The 16,572-nt window shown below is 52.2% G+C and overlaps 1 protein-coding gene across 11 annotated transcripts in view; it reads right to left on the minus strand.

Annotated features, from left to right (window-relative positions):
- CACNA1E (calcium voltage-gated channel subunit alpha1 E) overlaps positions 1-16,572 on the minus strand; it is a 139,060-nt gene that overhangs the window by 78,710 nt on the left and 43,778 nt on the right. For 10 of the 11 annotated variants that reach the window (XM_057427219.1, XM_057427223.1, XM_057427224.1 and 7 more), the window contains exons 1-2: positions 10,921-11,045; positions 10,338-10,477 (exon numbers count right to left, since the gene is read on the minus strand). In XM_057427219.1, coding sequence (XP_057283202.1) covers positions 10,338-10,477; positions 10,921-11,013 — 233 coding nt within the window. In that variant the 5' untranslated portion in view covers positions 11,014-11,045. Of the gene's footprint in view, positions 1-10,337; positions 10,478-10,920; positions 11,046-16,572 lie in introns of those variants that run through there. The other variant, XM_057427225.1, reaches the window with a different exon arrangement.

Consider the following 16,572-nt stretch of genomic DNA (forward strand, 5'->3'; position numbering starts at 1 on the left):
CGAGCAAAGGCCTCGGCCACCGTGGTGGTGTCAAGAGCCATGTTCTCACACTAGGCTGAGGGAAGCCACAAGGAAGACCATATTCCTCAGCAAGTACAAAGATTCATTGCCTCCCAAAGCCCACATGGCCAGTGAGCCCCGTCTGATGCTGGCACCAAAGCTCATGGGACACTATGGTCAGCCAAAGCCACTCAGGGGCCACCCAGCCCTGGCAGCTCCCTTTCAATGCCCCCTACATACCAGGATGGCTGGGGACAGCCCTAAACCACAGTGCTGGCCATAACCCATGCCATGAAATCACACTCTGGGGTCTCAACACTGCCAATGGTGAGCTCATCCCAGCTGTATGGGTTTAACCTCCATTCCAGGCAGGTGGTACCCCAGAGATGGGGTTTGCTCCCTTAATGGTCACCCTTGCTCCCCTGGCAGCACCTTTATCCATCAGCTGCTCTGGCATTTTCCACACATGGAGCTTCCTTGGAATTCCACCTCTGGGATTGCTGAGAAGACGAAAACCTCACATGCATTCAAAAATCTATAGTAATGAAAGTTTGATGACCTTGGAAGGCAATCAGCAGGCGCAGGAAGGACTCCAGAGGTTTTCTTTTAACATACAAGAGTTTTTTCAAGCCCATCTCTAGAAAATAAACTGGGGCAGAAGCAAGCTGGTGCACACCATGTCCAGCAGTGGAAATACTCAGAGCCCCTGAACTTGCTGGAGGGATGGAGACGCTTCAGCTTGGGCAGAGCTGCAGGAGCACAGACAGCAGTGCTAGAGCTCATGGCCTCCTCTCCCATCTGGGCTCAGTCCCCAGGTGCTGGCCAAGGAGGAGTAGTGAGGACTGCAGTAGAGGAGCAGGGGATGAGAGAGAAGGGGATGGGGAGGAGAGCAGGACAGGAGGAGGCAGCAACCTCAGGGTTGTTTGCAGTAATCTTAAAACTGAGGGAAATTGGGTCGTTGTTCCACTAATTCATCTAATTACAGGCCAGAGCAGCTCGCTGAGCAATTAGCACTTTCTCTCCCTCTCTCCCTGAGGTACGACAGGTACCTGCCCCTCCAAAAAGGCAGCTGGGTTTCCTAGGATACCCTGACAGTACAAATGCTCTCACATCAGCAAACCAGGTTGCTTCAACTCCTTTTCCTAGCCTCCTCTTCCTCTCTGCCCGAGCACAAGGGGTCAGCTGCAAAGCCCAGCATCATCAGCAGTTGGCATCACTCCAGCACCATCCACAAGTCCCCATGTACCAGGCTGCTTATCCTGATATATGCAGGATCTTTTACCCTTAATAGCACTTTCCCTTTCCCCCATGTCCCAGCCCTTGACCAGCCCCCACTATCCACAGAGTTGATGGGAGAGCAGAAAAGGGACTTAATTAAGTCAGGAGCTCCCAAAGGCTGGGGAGAGCTGCGTTGTTAAATTGGTTGTAAGATCAAAATCAATAAATATGATAAAGCACGGCCACTCCACAGCATGTGGGAGAGAGCACAAGTGCTTTTATGTCTTTCACATAACCTGCCAGCGCTCCCCAGAATACCACCGTAAAGGACACGCAGCAGCCAAAACCGTGCTGGAGACCCCAAGACCTTCCTTCAGCTTTTGCTCTACATCTTCCAACACCTGGGCTCCAAACAGCCTCACAGGGGGGTGGGAAAAGGCATCTGCAGCCCCTGCACCGACTCCAGCCAGGACTGAGCATCTCCAGGCCAGAGATACTCCTGGGCTGGATGCAGGCTCGAACCCTTCTTCCAAGGGCTTGCCGATACAAGCCCAGCTAGAAGGCTCCTGGCAGCCCAACAGGATTGACAGCTCTCTCCTACCACCACAGAGCAGCATGAGCTATAGTCCTTCACAGCCAGGCAGAGTGAGAGAGGTGGAGCCCTCACAGCTCCCTATGACACATCTCCCCCCCACAGAGCAGGACCACCACCTGAGGCACTACTGGTCCAGCACTGCAGCGGGGAGCAGAGTACCCTGGCTGCAAAATCCTCTGCTAACCCAGATTTGTTTGAAGGGCTCAGGAGCTGTCCCGCTGAGCCTCCAGGCAAGGTTCAGGCGATTTCAGGGCACTACTTCCCAGCGCTCTAAATTAGCTGCTAAGAATGGGACTCCTCTGTGGCAAGGTGACATGCTCCTTGTCCTTGCTGGGGGACAAGGGACACCGTGAGCTCTTTCGGAAGCAGGTTTGGACAGATCACCAGAGTGAGGTGGCTGCACTGCAGACGTGTCTCTTGACCAATGACCCACCACTATGAAACAGGTGCTTGAGCATCCTTTTGCAGCTCCTGGTGAGGGCGGATGCACTGGGAGCACATGTTGCTGGAGCAAACCCATCCATCCCAGAACCACAAGGCATCTCAGGGACTGAGCAGCTAATAATAAATACAACGCTCAAACCACACCCTCCTGCTCTGGACTTCAGCATCTCACTATAAACATGCTGGGGGGGGGTGGGGGGTGTGTTGTTTGGAGTTCTTTTTTTTCCAGATCACCACCCATTTCTGATTTACCGATTGACATATCTTAAGGCTTCTTGTAGCTCCTCTGGATGCACAGCACAGAGGTGAGACTCGGGCTGTGAGAGACCTTTGTGCTGACGCAGGGCAGCAGCTCTGGTACCTGTAGAACAATTTAAACCCTTTTCGATCATTTACAATATCTATGTCTGATGTGCTAATAATTATTCTTTATTTTTAGGCAAGGACCCAAACTAAAATTACATCTCACCATCCAAGTTATTTGAAAAAAGCTGCCAGATTGGGCTATAAAAATCCCAATGATCTCATGCTTTTCATCATATGTACTAGAGAAAAAAGAAGGGAAAAAAAGTGAAGGCGTTTTTATAGGTCACCCAGGCAAAGGGGTTAGTTTTACTTCTTCAGAGGAAAGGGGGAAGAGACACTTCAGGTGGAGAAAAGAGGAGCTATTGGAAGAATGCAAATGAGAGAGGAGGCAGGATGGGAAATATATGCAAATCCCCAAAAGTATAATAGAATAGTGAGCAATCACTGGCAGACAAAAACATGCTGGGGGGGGGGGGGGGGGGGGGGAATGCAATGCTTTGTGTTTGCAACCAGGATGATTGTTTTATTTATTTACGGGATCTGGAGCAAGCTCCCACTGGACCAAATGCACTTGCAGGCTTTGGGTTGGCTGCATTGCTCAGCCCTCAGGCACTGCTCCAGCTTGCAGCAGCTGAGCAAAGCACACACCCTCTCTTCCAGCTGAAGACCTGCACCTATGGATTTCTCTTCCCAGGGGAGAAAAAGAAAATGGGATAAATCACATTTAAAATTACACTCTGCTCTATGGGACTTAGCAGAGTAAACCATGAGCTATGTTCAAAGACCCTGCCTACACAAAGCTCTTTTACTAGCACAGAGCAAGCATCACATTTGGGCACTATCACACACTACAGCACCTACTGTGCCTCCACTGCCCATGCCAGGGGCTGCACATTGCACCCACTCCAGTCCCAATCTTCCCATCAGGAGCAGCACCAGCAGCCCTGAAGCCTCAGCCCTTGGAGGCAACACACACACAGCTCAGGGCATGCTGCAGAGGACTTCACACCAGGGACCACAAGCAAAGGCTGAACCCCCAGATAATCAGATCAACCTTTGATTGTATCCCTTGACCATTGCCATCAGGGACTGCTGCAGAGTCACACGCAGACAAATTGTCTCAGCAAAGGGCAGCTCCTGGGTGTGCTAGATGGAGGGAGGGAGAGATCAGCTCAGACAGACTAATCTCAGCTCAAAATCTAGGGCAGGGAGGGTGCTGGCTGGCTGGCTGACGTGCAAATTAATATTTATAATTAAGTGGAAAGGCCCCCGAAGGCTTGCACTGCCACCTGACTTTACGAGGGAGACTACTTCATAATTAATACACTGGTCAAACGGCTGATGGAAAGTAAGTTACCTGATAAATTTACCCCATTCTTCCCCTTTTTTGCTGGTGAATCAATCCCTTCCTCTCCACAGACAGCATCACGAGTAGCAGGATGTACTCTAGGCTCTTGGGTCCAAACCCTGCCCAAGGCAGGGCCAGGGGGATTGGGACATCAAGCCCAGCAGAATGAAGTGGTCCTGCTTTGGGGATGCCAAAAGACAGAGACACCAGGTCTACGTCCTGCCCTTGGCAGAGTTCAGAGCAACCTCAAAGCCTCCATCATCTTTGCTTGCTCTTTCTAGGTTTTGGGGCCACGACACAAGTGGATTGCACTGCTGCAAAGCCACTGATCCTGTCTTTCCCAACAGCTTCAAGAGCCCTGAACTGAGCATCAGCAACACCCTGCAAGGTGTGATGAGGATGAGGGACAAAAGCTGCCTTCACTAGCCTTTGATCTGGGGTATGAAATGACCTCCCAAGGCTATCACTTCCTGGAGAAGCTCTCAGGGTTTGGTGCATGAAGGAGGATCCTCTCTGCACCCTGTGAGTTGGCCAAATTCTGCACTTCCCTACTGCCTCCAGCCCCTGTGACACCTCTCAGTGGATAAAGGATTTGGCAGAGAGAGATGCTGGTGAAACTGCATTTGCATACACATGACCTGGTGGAAACCTGAAGTCATTGCCAGGAGGCTGGAGAGAGCTGGTCCTGCAAGAGAAACATAGTGCTGGCAACCACATACTACAGCATGACCTGTCTGAACTCATGCCAAAGGAGAAGTCTGAGACCCCAGGGATACCCACCCAAGCCTGGGTGACACCTCCTCCCATAAGGATGGTTTGGAAAATAACCCCTTTCCTCTTCCCTCGAGCCAGACTTTTACCCCACAACTCCTCTCCTGGAGCAAGATCTATGGCAGTGCAAAGTAATGGTGCACAGGAACTTTGTAGTTCAGCCCAATGCTCTGCCCCCTGAGCTTCTGAGGGCTTCACCCCAGCCCAGGAGCTCTGTAGGAAGGATGCTGGGGTGCAGAAGGAGCCCCTAGGGACTGCATGGGACTGCATGGAGCAAAGGGTTCCCTGGGAAGGGAGGCAATGCCCGCAGGGACCAGCAGCCTGTGGAAGAGACTGACTCCACAGCACAATGAACGGCTGCAGGAAACCAACCTCTGGGGAAGAGGAACTGGGAATGACAGGGCCAAGCACATAAGCAGCATCAAGCTGGATCCTGTGCAGGGGCAAGGGTGGATGCCTGTCTCCCCAAAGACAGAGCCATGGATCTGCCTGCCCAGGGGTCTGCTCATGCGATCCCCTCCACCCACTCTCAGCACGGCAAAGCTTTTCCCCTCGTTATCCACCCCATCCACTCACTGGGCTGGGGAAGCAGCACAGCCCTTTGTACAAGGTGCCAATGTCAGGCACATCCTGTCACCGTGGCATATGGCACATGAATCATTCACAAAGCTGGGGAATTAATTATTCATCCTAACGAAAGACCAAACACTTTACTAATCGTCCTGGAAGGAAAGGGCTGGGAAGGACGTGGGAGATGGGCCAGACATCAGGTTGGAAACGAGCACCGTTTATGAAAGGAAAAGAAGGGAAGAAGAAAAAAGTTGTTGGATGTGATCAAAACATTGCTCCACTTTTAGAGCTGGGGTTGTCTCTTTACTGCCTTATCCTATTGGACAGCACTCCTTGTAATGGTACAGGCTCCAGCAGAATAACCATGTCAGGATGTTCCACTTGTGCTCTGATTTAACGCTTGTTCTCCAAGCCTCATATCCACTCCCCCAGGCTTCCTTGCCTGGAGGTGCACTGTACTCCCTCGATTAGGAAAATAGGTGTCAGCAGTAGGAGAAGAGCTTCTTCCAACCTCAGGTGTGCACGTGTACATGTGTGTGCTCTTTCACATGCATGGGGTGCCAGGCACACTGCTGGGGGGCAGCACCTCAAACCACAAGGAATATTCATATACTGCATCCCCTGCTCCATCTCTGAACCACCAAGATAAAAAGACCACCACTTAAGACTCACAGAACTTGGGTTGTGCGAGGTGCACTAACTGCCACAGGGTAAATCGTCTTTGCCTCTGCCATGGGGGAGCTCAAGGGAACTGCAAAAAGGGTAATCAAGGCACTTTCCAGGACAGTATTCTCAAAATCCAGACAGCACCACAACCACCTGTTGTGGTGACAACCAGCCTGCCCTCCTCGTCCCCATGCTCACGTTGTAGCCCTGCAGCATGGAGGGAAGCAGCCACCTAGGAACCTCTCTCTCCTCCTTCACCCCAGCCACAGCAGAAAATGAGGGCACGAGCATGCACAGGATTTCACTGAGGAGGTCAGACAGAGAGACTAGGCTCATGACTGCCACTTGCATTTGTAGGTTTTTGGGACAGCTGTCCAGACTTGGAGAGCCAGGCTTTCCTCTGCTGGCACAGGCTGGTACCCATCCAGTCAGCTCTGCGTTTGCTAAGGGCACAGCAGGCACCACCTGTGATCACTCATTCCTGCCTTCCCTTGGCCACGCTCCACCCCACAAAATCCCTTAATGAAAACCACAGTGCCCAAGGGCTTCACAAAAGGCGTCCAGGTGTAGCAGCTATTATTAAACCCTCAAAAAAACCCTGATGCCAGCTCTTCCTTTTAATGACCCTGGTGTATTTATCCGGTTTTACAGCGGCTGTTTTCCTGACTTCAGAGCAGCACAACTTCACAAGGGCCTTTTGATTCACGTTTTGGTTATTCCCCATTGTGAGAAGTGTTCCCCCACCCCTTCACCTCTCACATAATGTACTATTGTATTACTGCTGCAACTGCTATAAAAAAGCGAACTCCGTGCTATGATGCTCAGGCATTGGAGTGTGTGAAGCACACACCCACCTGGATACTTGCAGAGGCAATCTTTAACCCCTCTTTTTCCACAAGCACCTTCAAATATGGTGTGGGACAAGGCAGGCTGCTGCAGGGTCCTCCTTCTCTGTTCATTATGCTAATGGCACCTGGAGAGCAGGGAGCTGATTGATGCTTTAGTTGCTGATGGCTAAAGCTCCTTCAACCTCACCCTCTTAGGACCACCAGTTAGGAGGTCTCCAAGCACCCATTGCCCTTTCTGACTGTTTCTGAGCAGTTTTCTGCTTTTTAGTCCAGCACATGCTGCATGTATGAGTACAGCTTCAGCGCCTGGACAGCTCTGGCTCATGCACGGGCAAAGCGAGCATCCCCAAGCCCCAGGGGAAACAGACATTCCCCTCCCTGGCTCTACCTCAAAAAGTGTGAAGTTATTTTATGCACGCTTTTGGATAAAAATTTTTAGCTGAGGGAGAACAGGTTGTTTTTTCAGGCAGCAATGATGATTTGGAAACCACAGGTTATAAACAGAGCAGGTTTACAAATGTGACTATTAGTTCCCCAGTGGAAGCTTTAGCATCAGGGAGTTTTAGGTGGGCGTTGATTTCCGTTAAGAGGCAAAAATCTGGATTTATTGACACAAGAAGCAAACACCAGTTGAACCCAAGTCAGTGCCATCTATTCCTGCACAGGGTCCTGAGAACCTGCTCACAGCAGTAGCCCCTCATGTGGCTAATATACATGCCCAGGATATTCCACTGCTAGTGGAAACCCCAACACAGTATCTGGGACCATGGTGTCACCTGCACCTCTCACACCAGACATGTCATAAAAAGTAAGTGCAGAAAGGAAAAATCCCTCTGTCACTCTTGGAGGGACAATGCCCAGCAAGCATGATGCTGGGTCTCTCTGGGTCCATTAGGGACAGAGTGGGATCCTGCTCACACAGATATCCTCTGGTCCATCATCATGGGATGCATCAGCATTCCTAACAAGTCAGCACATCCCAAGGCGAGCACTACCCTGTACTACAGATGCTCACAACATCCCCTCCGCCACAACCACTGCCTCTTGCTAAGTCACGACAAGATCCTAACCACGTAATTCTCCCCAGCTCGATAGTCCCTGTACAGACATTCCCACATTTATCAAACGTAAAGTTTTAGTCCACAAAGATGATCCTGAACCCACTGGTCGCCCGCACACATCCGCCGTGCAGACTTCACCGGCCGCCTTACACAACCGACACAGCATGAACCGCCAAATGCAAACCCTCTCCCACAAGCTGTTTGCAAGTCATTTGCCAGCCAAGGACTATTTGCTGAAGCAATTTGCCAATAATTCAGCAGATCAAACAGACAAGAGTTTCTTGCAAGGGAGTCACAACCACAGCCCTGAAGAAAAGCAGCTCTATCAGCACCACACAGCAAAAGCAAGAGCTGAACAGCCCAGAGGAGCCTATGCCCTCATCCAGCTGATCCCCCAGTGACGTGATCCTCCCCAAAACTGATCTAGGGTGAGTATTTGTGGATTGCCTACTTTGCCCATCATACAACAGAATTTGTCCCAAAAGGCCAGTGAGCTCATGCCAGCGGGCACTGGCACTTCTCGTGCAAAGCCAGCAGGTAACTGGGCATTTCTTGGAGAGGGTTTCATCCTGCTGGTGAAACATTAGGATGTGAAGGGATAGTAGCGAAGCAGACCCCAGAGGGCTGCCCCCTGTAACTGGCAGTATCAGGGGGACCCAGGCATCTCCTGGCAGGATGGCTGGCACGGTGCTAACAGCCCTTCATGGACAATTGATTCCCTGGCACAGGGCCCGGCTGGGCCCAGCACTGAAAGGAGCTGGCAAAGCTTTCATGAGTGAGTAATTGCTGAATGCTGACTCAGCATCAGCTCGGTTACAGTCAGCTCACCCAGAGCTGTGGGGAGGGCAGGGAGAGGTCTGTGGCAAACCCCCCCTCACAGCCCAGCGCTTCCCCTTGGCCCAGGCTCTAAAGGATGCGTGGGCCAGGAAACAGCCAATGGGCATTTCCCAGTCACCCAACCACTTTCCTTACACTCAGTCCAGCACCACAGCTGCACAGTGAGACCAGAACATACTCTCTTGTTGCTAACCACGTGTTCCACGTGCCCCACGCTGTTCCTAGAGGTGTGACCACTTTTGCCCAGCCCAGAAGCTGTGTCTGGTTGCTCTCCCCACAAACCTGCCTTGCCCTCAGAAGCCGTCCCCTGACAGTCACTCTGCAGATGCAGAAGAGCCAGCTACATCTTGTGTGATGGTTGCACCAACCATAGGCAGCTAGTTTGCTACCCACTGAGAAGCAACACCCCACCACCAGCACACCAAGACATCCTGCCTTCATAGGCAGACATGGTCCCACTTCCCAGCAAGCCCATCCAGACCCACACTGGACCAAGGGAGTCAAAGTGTTCCCAGTCATGTTCTCCTCAAGCCTACTCTCAGGCACAGTCCCAACCTGAACCTTTCCACTATGGACAAGCAGCACCCATCACTACATCCTCAGCAACACCAGGCTCAGCATCCCCCTTCCTCCTCCAAATACCTGAACAGGTGTCTTGTCTCACATGGTGCCACAACCCTAGAAGCCAAGAGACAGGACTGTGCAGCAAACAACTTGGGAGAGACCCCAGGTATCTTGCCTGGGTCCTATGCCTCAGTTTCCCAGACATCCCTGCAGTTTCTTTGTACCTCCCAAAGCTCATGAAGTGCTTGGATGTCTACAGGCTCCATCTGTATGCAGCAGACTAGCTCCTCTGAAGGTGATCATTGGCATGCAAAAAGAAACAGCTGCAATCCAGGCCCCTAGGTGGCCGCAGGCACTCACCTGCTCCCTCCACACAGTGAGGGGCCCAGGGGAGTCACCCTGGGGGACTTCTGCTCAAGGCGAATACCACTGTTGTCTAACTCAAGCCCAAATGCCTCTAGTTGGTTCTGTGTCACCAGCACAGCCCATCACACTGCAAGCAGGACTCAAATCTGGGCCACGTCCCTGGCAATGACACCACCAGTGACACAACCAGCACCTGTGAAGCTCTGTGTGCTACCACCCCCAGCGTCACTGCTGCACACTGGGACACTGAGTGAGCATCACCTGGGAACACGGCCTCACCCAGACCTCATTCCCAAACCTTCAGCACCAGGCCGAGGCTGGAAAGTGCTTGGGAGGGCAAGAAGAGAAGATATTTTTGCCCTCACCACATAAGGTTTGACCAAAACCTCTCTGAGATTACATCCAGTTGCTTATCAAGCCATGCTCCTACCTTGTCCTCACCCTGCCCCATGCCCAGAAAGGTGACAGATGCCAGGCCACCAACTGAGGAAGCTAGACACGATACCCTCAGAGCCAGCCCTCCTCCTCACCTGATGGGGAATCATGGCTCTCCACCAGCTGCCCGCAGCAAAGCCAACACAGGAGCATGCAGCACAGGGAACCATCCTCCCCTCTCTCTTTGGGATGAAGAAACAACAGCAAACTAAGGCCTTGGACCACATCCTGGAGTTTGTGTCCCCACTAGGACAAGCGCCCATGCCCAGCTGCCCATCCCCACCACAGGCCCCACACTCCTGACTCACCCGCTGAGGACTACGATGAAGTCCATGACATTCCAGCCATTGCGCAGGTACGAGCCCTTGTGGAAAACAAACCCCAGGGCCACAATCTTAATCCCAGCCTCGAAGCAGAAAATACCAATGAAGTAGGGCTCCGTCTTCTCCTGCCAGAGGGAAACAGAGTGACATAGTGAGAGCTGGAGACGGGGCAAACACAGAACCAGCCATTTCACATTTACCCAACTCATGTCCCATCCCACCTTCCCCAGCCCCATCCTCTTCTGGGAGTTTTCACAACCCTTCCTCAGCCAGCATCAACCTTGGAAATAAAACTAGGGTGACTATGACCCACCCAAGTTTCCCAGTCCCCCTTCCCTATCCCACTTTTTTAGCGGCTTAAACCTTCCTGAACCCTTTCCATAGAGGAGTATGTGACAGCAGCCCCAGGAACACTGGAGGATCTGGTCCCAGAGGAAACTTCCCACCATACCACTCTGAAACCAGAAAAAATTGGCTAGGAGAAAAGGGTGGCTCCCCTTGGTTGATGACCCTGCCCACCCTCCATAACCCCCGATGCAGGGTGGAGAGGAATGGACACGGTACTTACTAATCTCCGTGACATGGGTGTCTTGTCATCCTCGGGGAGGTGCTGCTCAAGGGCTAGCACGATGCAGTTGGCAATGATGGTTGCCAGGATCATGTATTCAAAGGGAGTGGAGGGGAGTTAAGGAGCAAAGAAGAGGTAGATAATGTCCCCAGCCCACCAGCCCACCGCTGCCCACCCTTCATTTCACCTGCTCATTAGCCAGCACCACCGCTTTGTCCACAGGAACATGCATACACACAGCCCAGGTTTTGCCTCCTGCTGCTCCCAGCCAGGAGGGTGAAGCCCCACTGGTGCTGTTTGGAAGTGAGAGGGGTGTCAAGAGAACTGAGAGCCCCCAGGATGTTCCTCGCTGAGCCTTTCTTGATGAGCCTTATCACCTTCTTCCCAAGTTCATGGGACATTAACCTTTGCCGGGACTGTGAACATTCTTAGAAGAGAGATGCAGCTTGTGCTGAGAGTCCAGAGGATGGACACAAGTATGAAGGTGGACAGCCAGGCTCTGACCAGAGAGGGCTTCATCTTGAAAAGGGTTTGGCATGGTCCCTGACAGAGTCAGGGAAGTCCTGGCTGGCATGGCATGGTGGTGGCCATGGTCAGCATGTTTCTGCATGCCATGTTCTTGCTGCCAGCCTTCTCTATTCCACCATGAAGAAGCAGGAGATGGGGCTTTGGGGGAGGGGAGGAGGGCAGGTCACAGGCTATCAGCAGCTCTGGTTCTAAAGCATCCCTGTGGGAGAAATCATCTGCACAGCTCAGGGAGGACAGAGCTTCCCTAGCACGTCCTGGGGATCTGAGGTGGATCAGCCCACTCCGTGCCCAGCACTGGCAAGGTGGTCATGCCCTGGGAACCAAGGATCTCTTGCCAAGCATGCTGCAGGTCACAGGGTGAGACCAGGCAGTGCTCGGGAGCTGCGGAGCACCAGGCTGAGCATTCACAACTGAACCGATGGTCTGAGCTTCAATACAGGCAGGGTGGAAACTCCCTAAGGAGACATCCCAGCTCAGCGATACTTCACGAGACCACAAGGATTATCAGTACCTTATCACCAGGATCTGGCTGGACCCTTACGAGCATCCTAAATCCTACAGCCATGTCTAGGGTTTGCACACCCTTCTGCAGGAGTTGGCATCTGAGGACCTGAGTGAGTGGGAAGGGGTGGGCAGAGAAAAGAGCAGGCTGATGACCAGGAAAGCATCCAAAACTCAGCCCCCTCCTGCCTTTTGATTCACAGGATCTGCTGGGAGCAAGGTGGGGGCATGTAGCTCCCTCCTGCTGCCTGGCCCACTGCCAAGCCCTAAAAACAAAGCAATTCCAAGCAACAGAATGGACACATCTTTCTGACTTCCCATCCATCTTTACCACATCTTTGCAATAAAAGCCCTATTGTTCTCAAAAACAAAATGAGGTGAGATTCATCAACAAGCAGCACACCCATTTTCCACTCCTTCCATGCCAAAAAATCCCAGCTATATTACTGTCACCACTGGCATCAGCAGTCACCCCAGGATGGAACTGCCACCATCCCAAGTCATCCCAATGTCTGTTGAAATCAGATGTGATACCACCTAGGATGGATTTTTCCATAAAGACATCACCCATGCTCCCACCATTCCCAAGCTGGCAGAGGGAACAGCACCACAGGTGAGCTCTTTCACACAGCACTGGGCTTCTCCAGACCCATCAGCTTCAGGTTCACACCTCTCAGGCCAGGAGAAGCCAAATGCCCGTGCCATCACCTCAGGGAAAAGGGATCATTTTCATTTTTGCAACCTTGCTTTTTGTCCACTGAAGCCACTGACTACAGCAAGATGTTTTAAACCAGCAGCCCTGAGCCTGTGTGCAAGAGAAAACATCCCAGTGCTGGTCATGAGTGTGGGAAACTGTAAACCACGAAGTGACCCTGGTGGCAGCAGCCCCAGCAGCAGCGACCCTGTTTACCCTGTGGCACATGGGCAAGGTGGAAGTGGGGCTGGGCATCAGAGCAGTTCCCCAGAGGGCTGTCCAGGAGGGGTAGCCAAGGAGAGCCTGCAGGAGCTGGGATTTATTTAGCCCAGTAGGAGGAAGAGCCAGGAAGGATTCAGCCAAGGCATTTAAAAGGCCACTCAGTGAAATTAATGGTTGGTAAGTTAGAGGCAAACCAAAAGAGAGAGTACTACAAAGCTCACTTATGTGGGCTTAGAACTCTTAACACAAGCAACGACTTCTTCGCACAACTCCTGCAAAAGCCACGTACTTTCCCTGCTTCCCACCTCTAGCTGCACACTTCAGCTGATACCCAGACTCCAGCACTTGGCCCCAAGCCACTGGCCTATTTGGGGTCTTTTTGTTTCATTTTCCTGAAAGTCTGATAGCAATTAGCACAGGCTTAAAAGAAAACAGCCTGCTAGTGGGGCGGTGCAGCAAGCTCCCCAGGCACCAGGCACATTTGCCTAGATGAGAAGTGTGGGAACTGCGCAGTCCATCTGTGAGCCCCAGGGCATCTACCCTGCCAAGCATCCTGTGCTCCTTCCCAGCACACTGGGCATCTACCCCTGCATCCCCCCTCCTGTCACTGCTAGTCCCATAGGGAAAACACCCAGGTGGGAAAAAAACAATTTCTTCAAAGCCAGCAGTGGGCGAGCCCAGCTTGGCAGTGGCTGGGGGACTCAGGACCACCTCTAATGGACCACTTATATTTCCTTGCTGGTTCTAACAACTGGCTTGACAGTGCATGGACAGTACACATTTGTCATAGCAGCAGCAAGAGACCACATCCCCTCTCCACCTCCAGTGAGCATGTGGTACATGGTTTGGCAGATATCAAGCCTAAGCAAAACAGGGAATTGCCACCTAAGCAGCAACCTAAGCAGGAGGTCACAGCCAAAAGTGATTCTCCAAGCCCTGGTAGCCCTGTTTCCCAAGGACCAGAGCCTGGGTTATCACATCTGGAGCTGGGAAAGAGCTGCAAGGCATCAACCCCATGGACACAAACCCCAGTAGCCGCAGCTGTGCCAAGTTTTGCAAGGCCAAGGGTAAGAAAACCCTCCCCAAGGGACAGCAGGAACACCTGGCTGAACTAGGGGAAATTTTATCTACACATTGCACTTCTGCCAAGCAAGCATCCCCCCCAGGCTGGGGTTGGAGACCACTGGACAATGCTCTGTCACTCCTTTGTTTACTCTCTCATTATATGTCTAACTACACAGCCTTCCAGCCAACTGAAACACAGGGTAGCACTCTTTTCCCTGCGAGCCCAGTAATGAAAGCCCATCTCCCTCCAGCCTTCTCCTCCTCCTTCGTCTGGCTTCTCCTGGAGGATCATTAGGGAGCCGATAAAAATAGGTTTTCTTATTGATTTATCTCCTTTACCCAACACTCTCTCCCCTGCACCGTTGACTTGTTTCCTTAGCAACTCGGCCAGTCCCACTGCACACCACACCTGCAGCTCCATGCTTCCCTCCCAGTGCCTTTGAGGTGGAGAAGGTTCCCCCAGGTCATGTGGACCTCCCCCCATACCCAGGCCCAAGCCCACTGGATCAGGCACTGAGATAATCCCATGACTGGAGCTGGAGCTCTTTGGAGTGTCTGGCAGGAGCTAGCAGCAAGATGTCCAGCCACCAGTGGATCATTGCTTCCAGCTGTGCCCCCCCCTTCTTCACCTCCATCACCAACTAGAAGCCAAAACCAGGCCATCCAGAACATCTATATTGCTAACACAGGCAGTGTGCCCAGCTCCAGTCCCTGAAGATAGATTTATGGTGTTCATATCACATTGATGCAACCTCCCCAAGAGGCTGGGTGCAAGATAAATCCCTCCCCGGATGTGGGCATGGGCTGGGAGCTGCAGAAAGCCCCCTCCATCTCCCCATTTCAGTGACCATGCCTTCTCCCTTGTCCTGGGCAGACAGGTGAGGAAGGCGCGGAAGAGCTGAAGGAGTGAGACCACATGGGCATCTTCAAAAGGATTCTTGGGGAAGCCTACCTCAGAGGGCCAGGGAGAAGGGCAGGGACAATTTAACCCCTCGTGCTGCCTGCATCATCCAGCCCAGCTCCAACATCTCCTAGAAACTTACAAGTCTACATTTCCCACTGCTCCGCAGGCTTCCCCCCAGGATCTGCTGCACTGAGGGGCTTTCCCTCCTCCCCAGGTGTCAGTGAGAAGGAGCTTCAGCTCCTACATCTGTGCACTCCGTCTTGTTCGTCCCAACCCCACCACTGATGCCTGCTCCACACAGATGTGGCCTGGCAGGAAGAAAGGCCCACCTCTTCAACATTCCTAACCCTAGGAAGCCCAGACACCCCCTTCTCTGAACTCCAGATCCCTGCAAGAAAGTGAGCACCTCTTTTCCAACACTGTTTTCCAAGAGGAGCCCAAAATGATAAATGGGGCAAAGACCATGAGTGATCCTAATTTAACCCTGTGGTTCCCTAGTCCTGCAACATCTCCCTGGCTTCTCCCTGAGGATGCGAGGGGTCCTTCCCCAGCAGATAAAGGCTTGAGGTTGTGCTTGTGCCTCTGCACAACTTTGAGGGAGCACCCAGACAAGATGCTCAGCCTGCCTAAATCTCATTGCACGGACACATCCCAGCTATTGGCTATCTGCAGCCATAGATGTTGCTGCTTATAACTTCAAAATGCGTTGGGCTGATGTCCATCAGGGGCTAAACCAAAGGGGCTAAACATGCAGAAGCCAGTCAGAGCAGAGCTGCCTACACTGATGCCATTCCCATAGGGATGCAGGATGCCTGCCTGCCACGTGCAAATAGCTCCATGAAAAAATGTCTCCTTCTCCCCCACCTCACCCTACACTTAAAACTCAAAATCAAATTTCTCTCCTCTCCTTCTTTTTTTTTTTTTGAACAAAAAAGAACTACATCATGTGATTTTTCTGCCTTAACATCAGTTTTTTAACTTTGGTTGCCACAGCAACAGGATGCAACTTGGCATCACCATGACAACAGCTGCCTCTGTTTAAATTCACCATCTGACAGGCAGCCTCGCTCTACCCGGCTGTCAAAAAAGATGGACCTTCCATTACACCTACTCGCCCCTCCCCAAAAAATGAAATAAATTATCATCTGATGAATGGAGGACACAGAAAACAGCCCTAGAGGGAAAAAAGATACATTCTTGGGTAGCGCAAGAAGGGAGCTGCCCAAGGATGGCACAACATGGCACAGCTCTTCCAGCAGGGAGGCAAGACCAGCCAAAATCTTGGCTGGGCAAAAGCAAAGGGGCAGAAGGTGCTTGCCCAGGTGGGCATAACACTGGCACAGTCCCTGGGGGGCAGTGCCTTTGCAGCACCAGAGATGCCTGGGTCAAAATGGAAGTCGTCATGAGCAGAACAGGTCAGGGACAAACGGGTGTGCATGCCATGGAGCAAATCCTCCATGTATGTTGGGCCAGGGATGCACACTAGGGCTTTGCAGACACCCCAGCTCCTCTTGGCCATACCAGCACAAGATAGGGTACTCAAAGGGATTGGGATAGGAGAAGGCCTCCACTGTAGGGTACAGCAAGGTCCCCAGAGGACTGGTGGACAACCCTCTCCCATGCCAAACCAGGGAGGCAGGTAAAGAGGCCAGTGTGCACCTGCAGCTGGAAACTGTCCTTGGGGACATAACCAGAACCACACAATGTCATCTGGCGTATCTGGGGCGGGAGAGGGATT

The sequence above is a fragment of the Pezoporus wallicus genome, unplaced genomic scaffold, assembly GCF_028554395.1.
Source record: "Pezoporus wallicus isolate ANWC-B61680 ecotype Strahan unplaced genomic scaffold, APGP_CSIRO_Pwel_v1 scaffold_7107, whole genome shotgun sequence".
Taxonomy (NCBI): domain Eukaryota; kingdom Metazoa; phylum Chordata; class Aves; order Psittaciformes; family Psittacidae; genus Pezoporus; species Pezoporus wallicus.